The 14344-nt window shown below is 44.8% G+C and overlaps 1 protein-coding gene across 2 annotated transcripts in view; it reads right to left on the reverse strand.

Moving 5' to 3' along the window:
- The window catches only part of LAMC2 (laminin subunit gamma 2), a 67449-nt gene that overhangs the window by 12855 nt on the left and 40250 nt on the right, over window positions 1-14344 (reverse strand). For both annotated transcript variants that reach the window (XM_070384823.1, XM_005893080.3), the window contains 7 exons: window positions 12461-12573; window positions 9593-9811; window positions 8771-8953; window positions 7667-7912; window positions 5266-5411; window positions 1560-1716; window positions 1055-1260 (listed from right to left, as the gene is read on the reverse strand). In XM_070384823.1, the coding sequence (XP_070240924.1) occupies window positions 1055-1260; window positions 1560-1716; window positions 5266-5411; window positions 7667-7912; window positions 8771-8953; window positions 9593-9811; window positions 12461-12573 (1270 nt within the window). The remainder of the gene's footprint in view (window positions 1-1054; window positions 1261-1559; window positions 1717-5265; window positions 5412-7666; window positions 7913-8770; window positions 8954-9592; window positions 9812-12460; window positions 12574-14344) is intronic.

The raw sequence follows: 14344 nt of genomic DNA on the forward strand, positions 1-14344 counted from the left end.
CCTGGTTTACCATGGTCATTACATTAAAAAAAAAAAAAAATGTAGAGACTGAATCAAATAGAAATCCAAGTTCAAAAAAATTCTGTATATATAAATGGATTTTAAAATATATGCATGTTTATATCTTCATATATATTTAAAGTCCAGAACATAGGCCAAGTTTTAATGGTAGTTATTTCGTAGCAATGAGATCATAGGGGACATTTATTTTCTGAATATTCTACAAAAGGAAAATCAATACACAGTATTTTTAAATCCTTCATTTCCCCAGCATTATATCTGATTATCTTCCAACTTTCTTTATCCACCTCCCATCTTACATTATTGTCCCCATTTCCTCCTTTATTCGGAAAGACAAGAGTGTTCATTCAAATCTCTTCTTCCTATCACACCACAAGCTACATCATTAGGAAAACCATACTGTAGTTAAAGTTTTTCCCTATTTTCATCACCATGTTTTTATTGGTCTCCTTCCTTCCCTCTTCATTTTGTTCATTCATTCTTTCATACAGCAAACATTTGTCAGAGCCATACTTGGTGTTATGGGCTGAGAAAGTAAAGATGAACAAAACTCAATCCTGCCCTCCCAGAGCTAATAAGCTAGAAGATAGGAAGAAAGAAGGGAGCAGACAATGCTACAGGTAGCAAGAAATGAACTGGTGAAAGAGAAAGGCTGTCACTAAGTCGTGTCCGACTCTTTTGTGACCCCATGGACTGCAACCTGCTGGACTCCTTTGTCCATAGGATTTCCCAGGCAAGAATAAGGGAGTGGGTTTGCCATTTCCTCCTCCAGGGGATCTTCCTGACCCAGGGATCGAACCTACATCTCCTGCTTGGCAGGTGGATTCTTTACTACTGAGCCAGCTGGGAAGCCATAAAGCATAAAATGGGAACTGGCAGGAAGTCAAAGAAAGCTGTGACTGCTGCAAGGAAAAGAAGTCCTACTGACTACCAGAGAGACCAGAAAACCCGAGAGACAAAGTGAGCCCATGACATGTGCCGTGGGCCCCCCAGCTCAGCAGGGACTCTCACCCCCTAGCCCAGCACCACCTACAGTGTTCCGCAGGGCAGCCTCGCTCTCCTCCAGGCTCAGGCGCATCTGTGTGATGAGCCTGCGGGTATCCTGAACTCGGTCCTGATGCTGGCTGCCCAGGGTCCGAAGTCTCTCCACGGTCATCTTGAGGTCATCCAGGCGGGTCCGGTAGCTATTCTCTTGGCTCCTGGCCTTGGCCAACTGGAGATTGAGGGATCTAATAGCACCTGAACACCAACAAGGAAAGGGAGGATGAGCACGTTGGGGGGTCAAGTCATCAAAAATAGAGGGCTGAAAAAGTGACTTTGACTGGCTTTCGGCAAAACAGTAAAAGCCCAGTATGTGAATGCATGCTTTTTTATCTCCATCATTTCAAATCTCAGGAGAACATCACAGACAGTTCTGCCACCTCCGCAAGGGCTAGGCAGAGACATCTGCTGAACTGTTACCACCAAAGATTCTATAACCCAGGGGGCTGCTTTCTAAGCCTCTGAATTCTCTCCTGTGTAAAACGGGCCTCCATCACCTTCTGAAATCTGGGCTTCTCTCAGAAGGTCCTGAAGGGCCTGTTCAGCCTGCTGCATCCTGCCCTCCAGTTCTGTGTCAGGCACTGCTCCTCCGCCAGCCTGAGCCTTCGAAAGCAGTGTCTCCAGGCTCTCAAGTTGCTGCATAAACTGATCCATCTGAAACCACGAAAGAAAGAGGATTAGAACAGAGGATGGGGTTCACGGTGGAATATAATATGCCAGGTATCCAGGGGCTAAGGCTTCCCAGGTGGCACTAGTGGTAAAGAACCCACCCCCCAACAGGAGACAAGAGACACCAGTTTGATCCCTGAATCGGGAAGATCCCTTGGAGAAGGGCATGGAAATACTGGTTGCCACTCCAGTGTTCTTGCCTGAAGAATCCCATGGACAGAGCAGCCTGGTGGGCTACAGTCCAGAGGGTTACAAAGAGTCAGACACAACTGAAGCGACTGAGCACACACGCATGCATCCAGGGGCTAATGGCTATAAGTCCAGAAAGGCTTGGCATGTCATGGTAAAATTCAGACTCTAGACCCTAGGCTTTCTGAGTCTGGATCCTGGTCCCACTACTCACTAGCTGTGTGACCTTAGGCAAGTCACTTTCTTTATCCATAGGATGAGGATAATAATATCGCACAGACTTATTATTTGGACTAAATGAGTTAATATTTGTAGAATAGAGCCGGGAATAGAGGAAGTGCTACAGAGGCTGGTTAAATAGATACATTTTAAAAAACAGGCTGAGTTTGTTCTGCATTTGGGTTCTGTTTGGACCCTTCGCTCCCCCGCCCTTCACTCCAGTACAAATAATAATTCACAATTAACAACAACAACATCAATTTCATTCTTCTCTGGAATTTGAATGAAAAATTTCTAGAGGCCATTTCTGTTTGGACAGCCCTGACACCTTTAGATTCCTCTTTTATGGAATAAAAGATAACAACGTATCTTTTATGTTGTTGTTGTTCTGTTGCTAAATCGTGTCCAACCTTCTGCGACCCCATAGACTGCATCATGCCAGGCTTCCCTGTCCTTCACTATATCCCGAAATTTGCTCAAATTCGTGTCCATTGAATTGCTGATGCCACCCAACCATCTCATCCTCTGTCACCCTGTTCTCCACCTGCCTTCTACCTTTCCCAGCATCAGGGTGTTTTCCAGTGAGTCAGCTCTACACATCACATGGCCAAAGTACTGGAGCTTCAGCTTCAGCATCAGTCCTTCTGATGGATATTCAGGGTTGATTTCCTTTAGGATTGACTGGTTTGAACTTTGAGTCCTCAAGGGACTCAAGAGTCTTCTCAAGCACCACAATTTGAAATCATCAATTCTTCGGCTCTCAATCTTCTTAACGGTCCAACTCTCACATCTGTACATGACTGCTGGAAAAACCATAGCTTCGACTACATGGACCTTTGTTGGCAAAGTGATGTCTCTGCTTTTTAAATACGCTGTCTAGGTTTGTCATAGCTTTCTTTCCAAGGAGTAAGCATCTTTTAATTTCATGGCTGCAGTCTCTATCCGCAGTGATTTTGGAGCCCAGGAAAATAAAATCTGTTATTGTTTCTACTTTTTCTCCTTCTATTTGCCATGAAGTGAAATTTTGTTGTTAGCAATGCTTCCTAAGGCCCACTTGACTTCACATTCTAGGATGTCTGGCTCTAGGTGAGTGACCACACCATCATGGTTATTTAGGTCATTAAGACCTTTTTTTTGTATAGTTCTTAAGTGTATTCTTGCCACCTCTTCTTAATCTCTTCTGCTTCTATTAGGTCCTTACCATCTCTTTTATCGTGCCCATCCTTGCATGAAATACTCCCTTGATGTCTCCAGTTTTCTTGAAGAGATCTCTAGACTTCCCCATTTTATTGTCTTCCTCTGTTTCTTTGCATTGTTCACTTAAGAAGGCTTTCTTATCGCTCCTTGCTGTTCTCTGGAACTCTGCATTTAGTTGGGTATATCTTTCCCTTTCTCCCTTGCCTTTTGATTCTCTTCTTTTCTCAGCTATTTGTAAAGCCTCCTTAAATAACCACTTTGCCGTCTTGCATTTCTTTTTCTTGGGGATGGTTTTAGTCACCGCCTCCTGTACAAGGTTATGAACCTCTGTCCATAGTTCTTTAGACACTCTATCAGATCTAATTCCTTGAATCTATTTGTCACCTCCACTGTATAATCATCAGGGATTTGACTTAGGTCATACCTGAATGGCCTGATGGTTTTCCCTACTTTCTTCAATTTAAGTCTGAATTGGTAATAGGGAGCTCATGATCTGAGCCACAGTCAGCTCCCCAGTCTTGTTTTTGCTGATTGTATACAGCTTCTCCATCTTTAGCTGCAAAGAATACAATCAATTTGATTTTAGTATTGACAATCTGGTGATGTCCACGTGTAGACATCACATCGTCTCTTGTGTTGTTGGAAGAGAGTGTTTATTATGACCAGTGTGTTCTCTTGGCAAAGCTCTGTTAGCATCTGCCCTGCTTCATTCTGTACTTCAAGGCCAAACTTGCCTGTTATCCCAGGTATCTCTTGACTTCCTACTTTTGCATTCCAGTCCCCTGTGATGAAAAGGACATCTTTTTTTGGTGTTAGTTCTAGAAGGTCCTGTAAATCTTCACAGAACCAGTCAACTTCAGCATCAGTGGTCAGGGCATAGACTTGGATTACTGTGATGCTGAATGGTTTGCCTTGGAAACGAACTGAGATCATTCTGCAACTTTTGAAATTGCACTCGAGTACTACATCTCAGACTCTTTTGTTGACTATGAGGGCTACTCCATTTCTTCTAAGGGATTCTTGCATGGACCATTTTAGATACAATGGTCATCTGAATTAAATTCACCCATTTCCATCCATTTTAGTTCACTGATTCCTAAAATATCAGTGTTCACCCTTGCCATTTCCTGCTTGACCACATCCAATTTACCTTGATTCACGGACCTAACATTCCAGGTTCCTATGCAGTATTGTTCTTTACAGTATTGGGCTTTACTTTCACCACCAGACACATCCACAACTGAGCATTATTTCCACTTTGGCCCAGCCACTTATTTCTTTCTGGAGCTATTTCTCTGCTCCTCCCCAGTAGCATACTGGACATCTTCCAACATGGGGGGCTCATCTTCTGGTGTCATATCTTTTTGCCTTTTCATACTGTTCATGGGGTTCTCAAGGCAAGAATACTGGAGATATTCACCATTCCCTCCTTCAGTGGACCATGTTTTGTCAGAATTCTCCACTGTGACCCATCTTGGGTGTCCTTGCACAGCTTGGCTCATAACTTCATTGAGTTATGCAAGCCCCTTTGCCATGACAAGGCAGTGATCCATGACATCTCTTTTATATGTTTAGGTTTCCTTTGTTTGTTTCATAAGGACATTTCTTGGGAAAAATCCATTGAGAAAGTGGCATATTATAATAGAGCACTGAATTCAGATTCAGTGGACATGGGTGGCATTTTCAGTTCCACCTATGTGACTTTTAAAGAATAACACATTTTTCAAAAATGGTAAATATAAGAACCTAACTCTGAAGTATTATTACTACTACATGGAAATTTTTTAACATAACAATTTTTCAAGAGAGAAATAGTAATCCCCACTCCTGTCCTCAGGAGACTAGGAGGAGCCTGGGTTTGTGACAGAACCACCCAGAAGATACTTCAGGATTCTACTTGTGAAGGTGAGGGCTGGCTAGCATGCACACCTGACTCTTCACTTGATTATAGCAAGCTGGACAGTTGGTTAATGCTGCATGGTCACAGTTGAGGCCGTCAAATCCTGGCTTGCAAACACAGCTGCCATCACTTCTACACTCCATGGGCTCCGAGCCCATTGGGTTGCAGTTGCAAGCTAGAGACAAAAGACAAACAGGAAGCTTTCATGTCAAACTAATTCTGGAACCTGGAGGTATAGCAAAGATAAAAGGAAGATCCAGTTACCCAAGCAAAGAACCCTTCTTTGCCCTTGTTGATTCATATTGTGTTGGATTAGTTTCTTGGCTATGTCTCCAAGCACATTCCCAACACAGAGAGGTCTTGGGAATCATCTGGCAGGTCTGTTTGGTGTGTGTGTGTGGATGAAGAGACACTTCAACAGCCCATCCTTTCTAGTGACACTGATTTACTTCCCCCCATTAAATTGTAAGTCTCTTGGATATTCCACAGATACTCTGGGTTTGCTCACAGGAAGAGTAACATTTCTTCTGGGCCTACAATATGCCAGATGTAGACACCTCCCTGCATATTACAGATGAGAAATATGGGCTCAGAGAGGTTGAGTAATCTGTCCTAGGACATGCAGCAAGAAGATGGCAAGAATGAGAACTTTGGAAGAGCCAGTACTGTTGTCCTTCTGCTCTGCTGCCTTTGACGTAGGGAATGCAGTAAAGTAGTACCTTTATTCAATCAAACTGATTCAGTAGCACTGGGTCACATTCTGTTCTAGGAGCTGAGGATATACCAGTGGGTGAGACACTGCTCACATGGAGTGATTCTCTGGGTACTCCAACTTCAGTGATCACAAAACTCTTGGAATAACATCTGAGCATATGTTATTATTTGCTTCCATATTTCTGTGTCTTCCTTATTAGCATATGAGCTCTTTGCCGAGCTGCGCTGACTTATTCATTATTATAACATCAGTATATAGCTCCACACTGCACACATGGTGAGAGCTTGATAAAAGATAGTTCAGTGAAAAAATTATATTGTCTAAATGCAGTGAGATCTCTGTTAATAGCACTTTATAGATATGGGCTTCCCTGGTGGCTCAGACAGTAAAGAATCTGCCTGCAATGCAGGAGACCTGGGTTCAATTCCTGGGTTGGGAAGATCCCCAGAGAAAAGACAGCAACCCATCCAGTATTCTTGCCTGGAGAATCCCATGGACAGAGGAGGCTGGTGGGCTACAGTATATGGAGTCGCAAAGAATTGAACATGACTAAGCAATTAACAATTTCACTTTTCTTTTCAGATGGAATTATATAGTTTACAGTGTGCTTTCTCATATGCTATTTTATCTTTGCAACTACTTTGAGTAAAATATTAATCGTCCATATGAGGAAACTGAGACTCAGAGAAATTAATTGGCAAGATCAGAATAATACAAGAGGTACGTTAAAAAACTGGACTTAAGCTCATACTGCTGATGTCATGTGAATGCTTCCTATCATATGACACCACAGCTAACCCACAAGCTGGGGTCAGGGCAGGTGGAATTTGTGCCCCTGGGGAGAAGCCCTAAGTTGCACAGAGGTCCTCAAGCATTTCCAGGGCTGGGCACTCTGGTCTGAATGAGGGGCTCTGGGCACCCTGCAGACCTCCTGGGGAATCCAGTCTGGGTCCCCAGAGCCACTCTGGACCTTAAAACAAGCAAGTTCCTGAGTTCTGGGCACCAGGCTGGTCTGGGACCTTGGTGACTGAGCGGTGAGTCTAAGTGGCAGGCCAGCTCCCTTGAACTGAATTTGCCTCTAGAACAGAACACGTACAAAGGCTTGAAAGAAGGGCTGAGCAAGAGGCCCGGTCTGCACATTCGTGCTTTGATCTGATCTGAAGCAGCCCCCAGGAATGCTCCACGAGAGCTACTGCTTTGAAGCCCGACCTCCTTAGGAGACGTGTGGACTGTCACCTTTCTATACATCAATCACACTGACTTCCTGAGAGGGTCTCTCCAACTACTTTACAGCCCATTCCCCTCCCACTTCAGTGTGTCCAGGCTTCATCTCGAGTCATTTATTACCTCCCTCTTACGGGTCTGGCGGCCACTTGCCTGCCTACCAGCCTAGGGACTAGCATAGGAGGCAGCCCCATTTTATCTCCTCTTCCACTTTGGAATGTAAACCTGGCCCTTTTCACTTCTCCCACTCAGCCTTAACCCTTTCGACATCCTCTGGCTCTGACTGCCAGAGCCCTGCTGCAGGGGAAATTGGTCTTAAGACTTCTGATCAGTGAAAGGTCCAGGCAGGTCAGAGAAGCCAAAGTAGCATCACAATATTACCCGTGGTCAGCCTTGCCCATTTGTATGTTCTCACACGTGTACATGCACACACGCACACACGCACACACACACACAGAACCTGGCCAGTCTGCCTAGGGGTGCAGTCCTACCTCGACACTTGTCCGCTGGGTTGGGAGCCAAGGGGTCCCCATAGTAGCCGGCTTTGCACTGGTCGCAGTGGGCACCGGTCGTGTTGTGAAGGCACTTCAGACACCTGCCTGTCAGGCGGTCGCAGTTCCCGGGGGCACTGGGGTCCACATTGTCGCTGCACTGACAAGGCTGACAAGGCCTCACTGGACCATGTTCCCCAAAGGGGTCCCCAAAGTAGCCGTCGGCACAGAGCTCGCAGCGGGCACCTGGAAGGAACCAAGTCAAGCCGCCCACGGGATCATCGATTAGAAGCAAAACCAGAGGCAGAGGCTGAAATTATGCTACTCCCCAGAAGAGCTTCCCTAACCTGGGACCCCACAAAAGCAGGATCAGGAGCAGGAACCCACAGCAAGAGGCTGACTCTTCCACTCCCGGTGGTCACAGATTCTAGAACACAAGCACCACCAGGGGCCTTCCTGCCAGTTAACAAGCTGGCTAGGGAAAATTCAGATGGAGCACCAAACCACCAAGGCTGCGGCTCAAGACAAGCTCTTCTTTGAGACCAACCAGCAGAGAGGTGTGACACGTATAACGTTACTAAGTTTCCTTCTTTAGCTTGGTTCAATTTTTTTTGTTTGTTTTTGATGAGGACCTTTTTTTAAATCGATATTGAATTTGTTATAATATTATTTATCTTTGGGTTTTTTGGCCATGCAGCATGTGGGATCTTAGACCCCCAACTAGAGATCAAACCTGCACCCACCCCTCAACCCCTCATCCCATCCCCAACCCCCATCTTCACCCCACTGGAATGTGAAATCTTAACAACTGGGCCACTAGGGAAGTCCCTCCTTGGGGTTCATTTTTTTAAAACTTAGTTAAATTCCATATTTCATCTGAAAACTTTGCCTCCTAATTACAAACCTCTTAAAACAGCTTTAGATGTCTCCTCCCACAGCTCTACACCCTGCCCTTCTTCAATCCACTTCAGCTCTTGGGCATCGATCTCTCCTTATCTTTAAAATGAGCCCATTGAGAATAACCCTGAGTCATGAGCAGTCCCTGGAGATCCCTTGGATTGGACAGATGCATGGCAGGAGGACAGGGTGGGCAGCTGGCCTCACCAGTGATGCCGTGGGGACAGTTATTGCACACCACCTCCTCTGTCTCGGGCATCACGGAGCAGCTGAACCCATTGCGACAGGGACAGGGCTTGCAGCTGCCTGGGTCATGCGGGTCGTTGTAGAAACCGATGGGGCAGTCCTCACACTCAATGTCAGGGTTCTCATCCCCTGAGTAACAATCTCCTGGGAGGCAGAGGGAGAACGGAGGGGCAGAGAAATGAGCAGGTAAAACTATCCACTTTCTTTAATACAGAGGACGACGCGTGGGAGGCAGGGGTTAGTAATTCAAAGCCTCCCTGTCTGCAGCTTTCCCCAGAGTGCCTGAGCGCTGGCCCTCCCCTCTGCCCTCCTGCCAACTCTAAACATGGCCACGACCCTGAATCTCACCCTCCCTCTCCCAGGCTAAGCAGACACGCACTCCTTTTACCACCATCCATAAGTTAACACCACTCCCCTCTTCCCCACGGCCTGACTACACCACTTGTCGGCATATTCATTCCGGTCCTGACACTGCCTTTGATCTCCCCAAACAATTCTTGCAATGTGACACCAGCTCCCCGACCCAGCACTGAACCGTGACAGCCATTTCCTGTAACCTAGCACCTTTCTCACAATCTTGTGGCATTTCCATCGTGAAAAGGATGGAATGTAATAAAGCGCCGTGTCCATCTTCCCTGGAGTCCAGCCCTGCTCTTCTTAATCCTTTCCCATCTCTGAAATGAGCTCAGGCACGGCCTTTCCTGCACAGCTCTCTCTTCCACGGGAGACCCCGGTCACCTGGCTGCACCCCGAACCGCCTGGTTCCGGTGTCTTTTCACTCACCTGTGTCTGGATCACAGGCCCCTCCCCCTTGGCAGTTACAAGGAATACAGGTGCCGAAAGGTCCCAGTCTGGCTGAATCTCTTTTGTAGCCAGAAGCACATTCGTGGCAGAACTGTCCCTTGTACCCAACAGGACATACACATTGTTCAACCCAGGGTGCTGGGGTTCCCGAGACGGGGCGGGCTGAGATCAAGGTCACGTTGTCGAGGTACCCAGTGCCTGCAAGAGAGAAGACAGGAGGGAGACAAGTGGTTAGGTCCAGGGATCTAAAGTCAGGCCTCACACTGGATTTGTTTCTTAACTCCTTAATAAAAAGAAATACACATTTTAAGGCAAGACAAGGAAAATTTAGACATAAAACTTTCTCTCTGCCCTTTGGCTTCCTTCCTCCCTTCTTCTTACATTGTGCATCTGCATTATGTGTTAAGCAGAGCTCCCATGTGGCAGAAATACCTGCTCAACAACAAAGATCAACTTTTCTCCTTCTGGCTCCAGCCATGTAACTCCTTAGACATAACATTCCTTTGTCAATCCTGGAAAGGGGTCACAGAGACCTCCTGCTTACTTGCCTTGTATGTGCAGACATCACTGTTGAACTTTATGTCAATGCCAATATATCATTTCCCTTAAAGACAGCGATTGGTGCAGAACTGACTAGTCAGACAACCTGGAGAAACTGGGTCACGCATAATGGAAGTTCTTACTTTAAATACTTGCTTATGACCTTATTAATGTTACTAGTTATATTATATGCTGCCTATTTTACAAGATTAAAGTTCCCTGCAAATGTAGGCATGCATGCTCAGTCACTCAGTTGTGTCCGACTCTTTGCAACCCCATGGACTGTAGCCTGCCAGGTTCCTCTGACCATGGGATTCTCCAGGCAAGAGTACTGGAGGGGGTTGCCATTTCCTCCTTCAGGGGGTCTTTCCGACCCAGGGACTGAACCCATGTCTCTTACATCTCCTGCACTGACAGGCAGATTCTTTACCACTGAGCCACCTGGGAAACCCACCAAATGTGTGCCTGAGCCTCAGATAAAATTAATGATAATTAGGTGACTAGAAACAATTTGATCAAATACATAGTTTTACAAGATCAGTGATTGTAATAATGTACAGTATGGGAAGAAGCAACAAAAGGGAACTATTCTGAGGACTGTAACAGACTAGTGAGACAGGTGGTCCAGAGGCTTTGGTTACTGTTAACAGAAACTGGCCCAGTAACAGCACTTTCTGTGGCCTGTCAAAAAAGTCCTCACTTGACTTGGGAATGTGCATTTCTAGCGCTGTGGGACAAAGTGGTCACAAAATACCTCCCAAACCATGACTGAAATTAAGACAGAAGGGAAAGGACTGTAAAATAAAGAACACTGCCCACTATCCTGTTCTACAAGAATCAGGTCTTTAGCCACTGTGGTCGCTGACCTACAGCACATCCTGAAAGGAATTCAAGACAAAGATCAGAATGAAGTACCTTGTGCTCTCATAAACCTGACAAAACCGCCCTTAGACAGTCAGATATTTTCAGGAAAAATTCTATTGATCCAGTTTATTGGATCTTCTCATACTTAGAGAAGCACTAAAACCATTAATTAAGATATCTGTCCCCTGGGAATAGCAGTACCCTTCTACCAAGACATGTGCTTAACTGCACACACTCCTTCCAAGGTCACATACATACTGGCTTCCCCTTTACCACTTTGGAACAGTTCTCAGAACTTTCCGAGAGACAGCCTCCAGGCTCTACTTCTTATATTGGCTTGAATAAGACTTTCCATTTCTTTCTTAGATTGACTTTTTTTTTTAACTTTTTATCTTTTATTCGAGTATAGAGTGACTACTGATTAATTTTTTCAGTGATAGCCCAGATGACATTCACTCACTCTGGCGTGCATAATGGTGTAGCACTTCATCATCGCTGAGTGCACTGGTTCTGGTGTCAGAAAAATCAGGATTTGAATTCTGGCTTGATCCTCACTAGCTCTGTGAATTGGACAAGTCACACAATACCTCTGACTGTGTTTCCTCAGCTACAGAAGAGAAATGACAGAGGTATCCACCTCCCATGTTGTCATGAAATTAAATAAGACAATGCATGTATCGTAGTGCGCTTGGCACATAGTAAAGATTCAATAAATTGTGCGTAAACATCTTTTCCACTTCCTGCTTTATTCACTGTATCAGTCACATGGAAATGGTGCATGTTAGCCATGCATCCTTTTTACATGGATGCTAAAAAAGCTTAAGCAGTCTCATTTAAATAATTCCAACCGCGATAAGGAGAACGCAACGTAGTACGTAGTATGTAGAAAGTTCAATAATGGGAATTTACAAAATACACGGTGATGTCCAAACATGGTAGTACCGAGTATAATCCCAAAGGGAAACTACTCAAGAAATAAAGAGAACAGTGTTGTAGATGCCACTTCTGAGCTAAGGGAACGTGCCCTTTTGCTATAGGTTACCTTCTTCAAGTAATCGGCTTCAATCTAAATTCAGAGACTCTTTAGCAAGGCAGCATCATTTATTCTTCATTGATGTGACCTCTTTCCACGAACTACTCCTTCTTAACTCTTTATTGACCGGGGGATTTTTGCAGAAACTAATGGTTGTGGTTGGTGATTTGTTATATTGAAATACTCTGGTCAATAACGTTTGGGTAACAAAAGATGTATTAATACATCTCTGGTCAGTAATGTGTTAACAACGTCTTGTAGAATGTAAAAATGTAGACCCAATCAGAGATTCTACATCAAAACCATTCATAGTTTGTCTACTTGTTTGGAGACTGTCACCAAGTTAGAGAGCTGAAGTAAGTTAAACGAAAGCCTAACAAGGGAGGAATTCCTTTCTTTTAGTCACTTACTGTATTCTCCGTAGGTAGCTCGGATCCTCAGGGCTGTGAGGTTCCGCAGTAACCTCCGATACTCAAAGTAACTCAGCTTGGGTCTCCAATTACTGCTTGGATGTTCATTTAATCTGCATGATTTAAAACCAAAAGGTGAAAAATCCAACTCTTATCAAATCTTATAATGTGTATACCTGATTCAGTTATGCCCGAGAGTGCAGGAACAACTAGGCCCTTCACAGCCCTGCTTAGAGGGGGATAAAGGACAGGGAGCCATATCCCTGTAGGCACAAGCCTGGAGCTTTCCCACTCCGTGGGCAACGCAAGCCCCACAGGATGTGATGGAGTGTAGGAAGCTGAACTCCAGGGGTTACGGCATCCAGTGTGGGTCCAAGTCCTCAGAGACCACTTTCTATTCTTGGTCACACAAAACCTAAGAGCAGGAACATCTCTGAGTCCAGAAGCTCTGATTTTTAAGAGTTGTCATTCATGTTTGGTTTTGTTGTTTAAATGATTTGTTATCTGAGCATGTTTCACCTCCTCTTCTCACAAGCCAGTGTCCACCTTTCACACTGTCCACATCTAATACTTCTTAGTTTTGGCATCGTGTTGCCTCGGTGTATCACATCACCAGCCCCTGTACCATTTTTTTATTTTAATGTTTTTTGGTTTTTACTGGAATAGCTCTTCCAGGAACAACCCTAACCCTTTTGCCTCATCCACTGATTCATGAAATAAGTATTTACTGTGCACTTGTTTTGAGCTAGAAGCTGTATTAGGACAGAGAATACAAAGACAAGTAGAGTGAGGTGATCAATGTCTACCCAAGGTGGTGGGTAAACGTGTAATTATGATACAATGCAGAGAGTGCTATAACAGATGTGTGAACAGCACGCCGCAGAAATTCACGATGGACTGTAACTTTACCTGGGGTTCTGAGAAGGCAAATACAAAGGGAAAACCTGTAAGCTGAATCTCAAAGAGTAGTTCACCAAGCTGAGACTGTGGGAATGGGTGTTCCAGCATGGAGAGCTAAGTGTGTGCATCAGAATAAGCTGCAGGTGGTTACTGAAGAACACAGTGTGTGTTGTGGGTCTTCTATACATTATTGCCTTTAGTTCTACCCTGGGGTAGGCCCCCAACAACCTTCATCTGAACCACTGTGAATGTGATCCGATGGTTCAGTTAAAGACTCTACCCAAACCGTCCTCCACACAGGATTTGCACCCAGCCTCCACATCTGATCACGTCGCTCCTCTACTTCTAATCTCTCAATAGATTTCCATCATCTTGCAGGCATGGGCCAGATCTCAGCACCTGGACATGACGTCCAAGAACCACCATGCTGGGTCTTTTCCCAGCCCTTTAACTTTATCTGCCCATCTGCCCTGTACTAGTTGTGTTCCAGCCATAACTACTGCTCACCAGTGCCCTATATTATACCTGTGCATTCCCACATATACTCACATGTGCAGGTTGTCCTGATTTGTCCCTGGCAAAGCCTGGTGCTTATTTCTGTTCTCAGTCTACACAGTTCTCCTAGTGAAGTTTTTCCTGACTTCTTCAGACAGAACTAAGCCACTCCTTCCTTTCCTCCCAAGTCCCCATGAGCATGCACCACCACTGAAGTGACTTTATACTGTATTATGTTTGCACAAATAATAACATGCTCTACAAGACAAGAGCTCTTAGAAGACAAAGACCATGTTTCTTCATCTTGAATTCTTAGCCTCTGATACACTATTAAGCATGTGATAGGCACATCCCCTCCCCTGAACTCTCTGTACCCACCATTCAAAATTCCCGTACTAGAGAGAAATATTTGCAAGTGATGTACTTGATAAGGGATTATTATCCAAAATATACAAATAAGTTACACAACTCAACATCAAAAAAATAAAC

Source organism: Bos mutus, chromosome 16 (genome assembly GCF_027580195.1).
Source record: "Bos mutus isolate GX-2022 chromosome 16, NWIPB_WYAK_1.1, whole genome shotgun sequence".
NCBI classification, from domain to species: Eukaryota; Metazoa; Chordata; class Mammalia; order Artiodactyla; family Bovidae; genus Bos; species Bos mutus.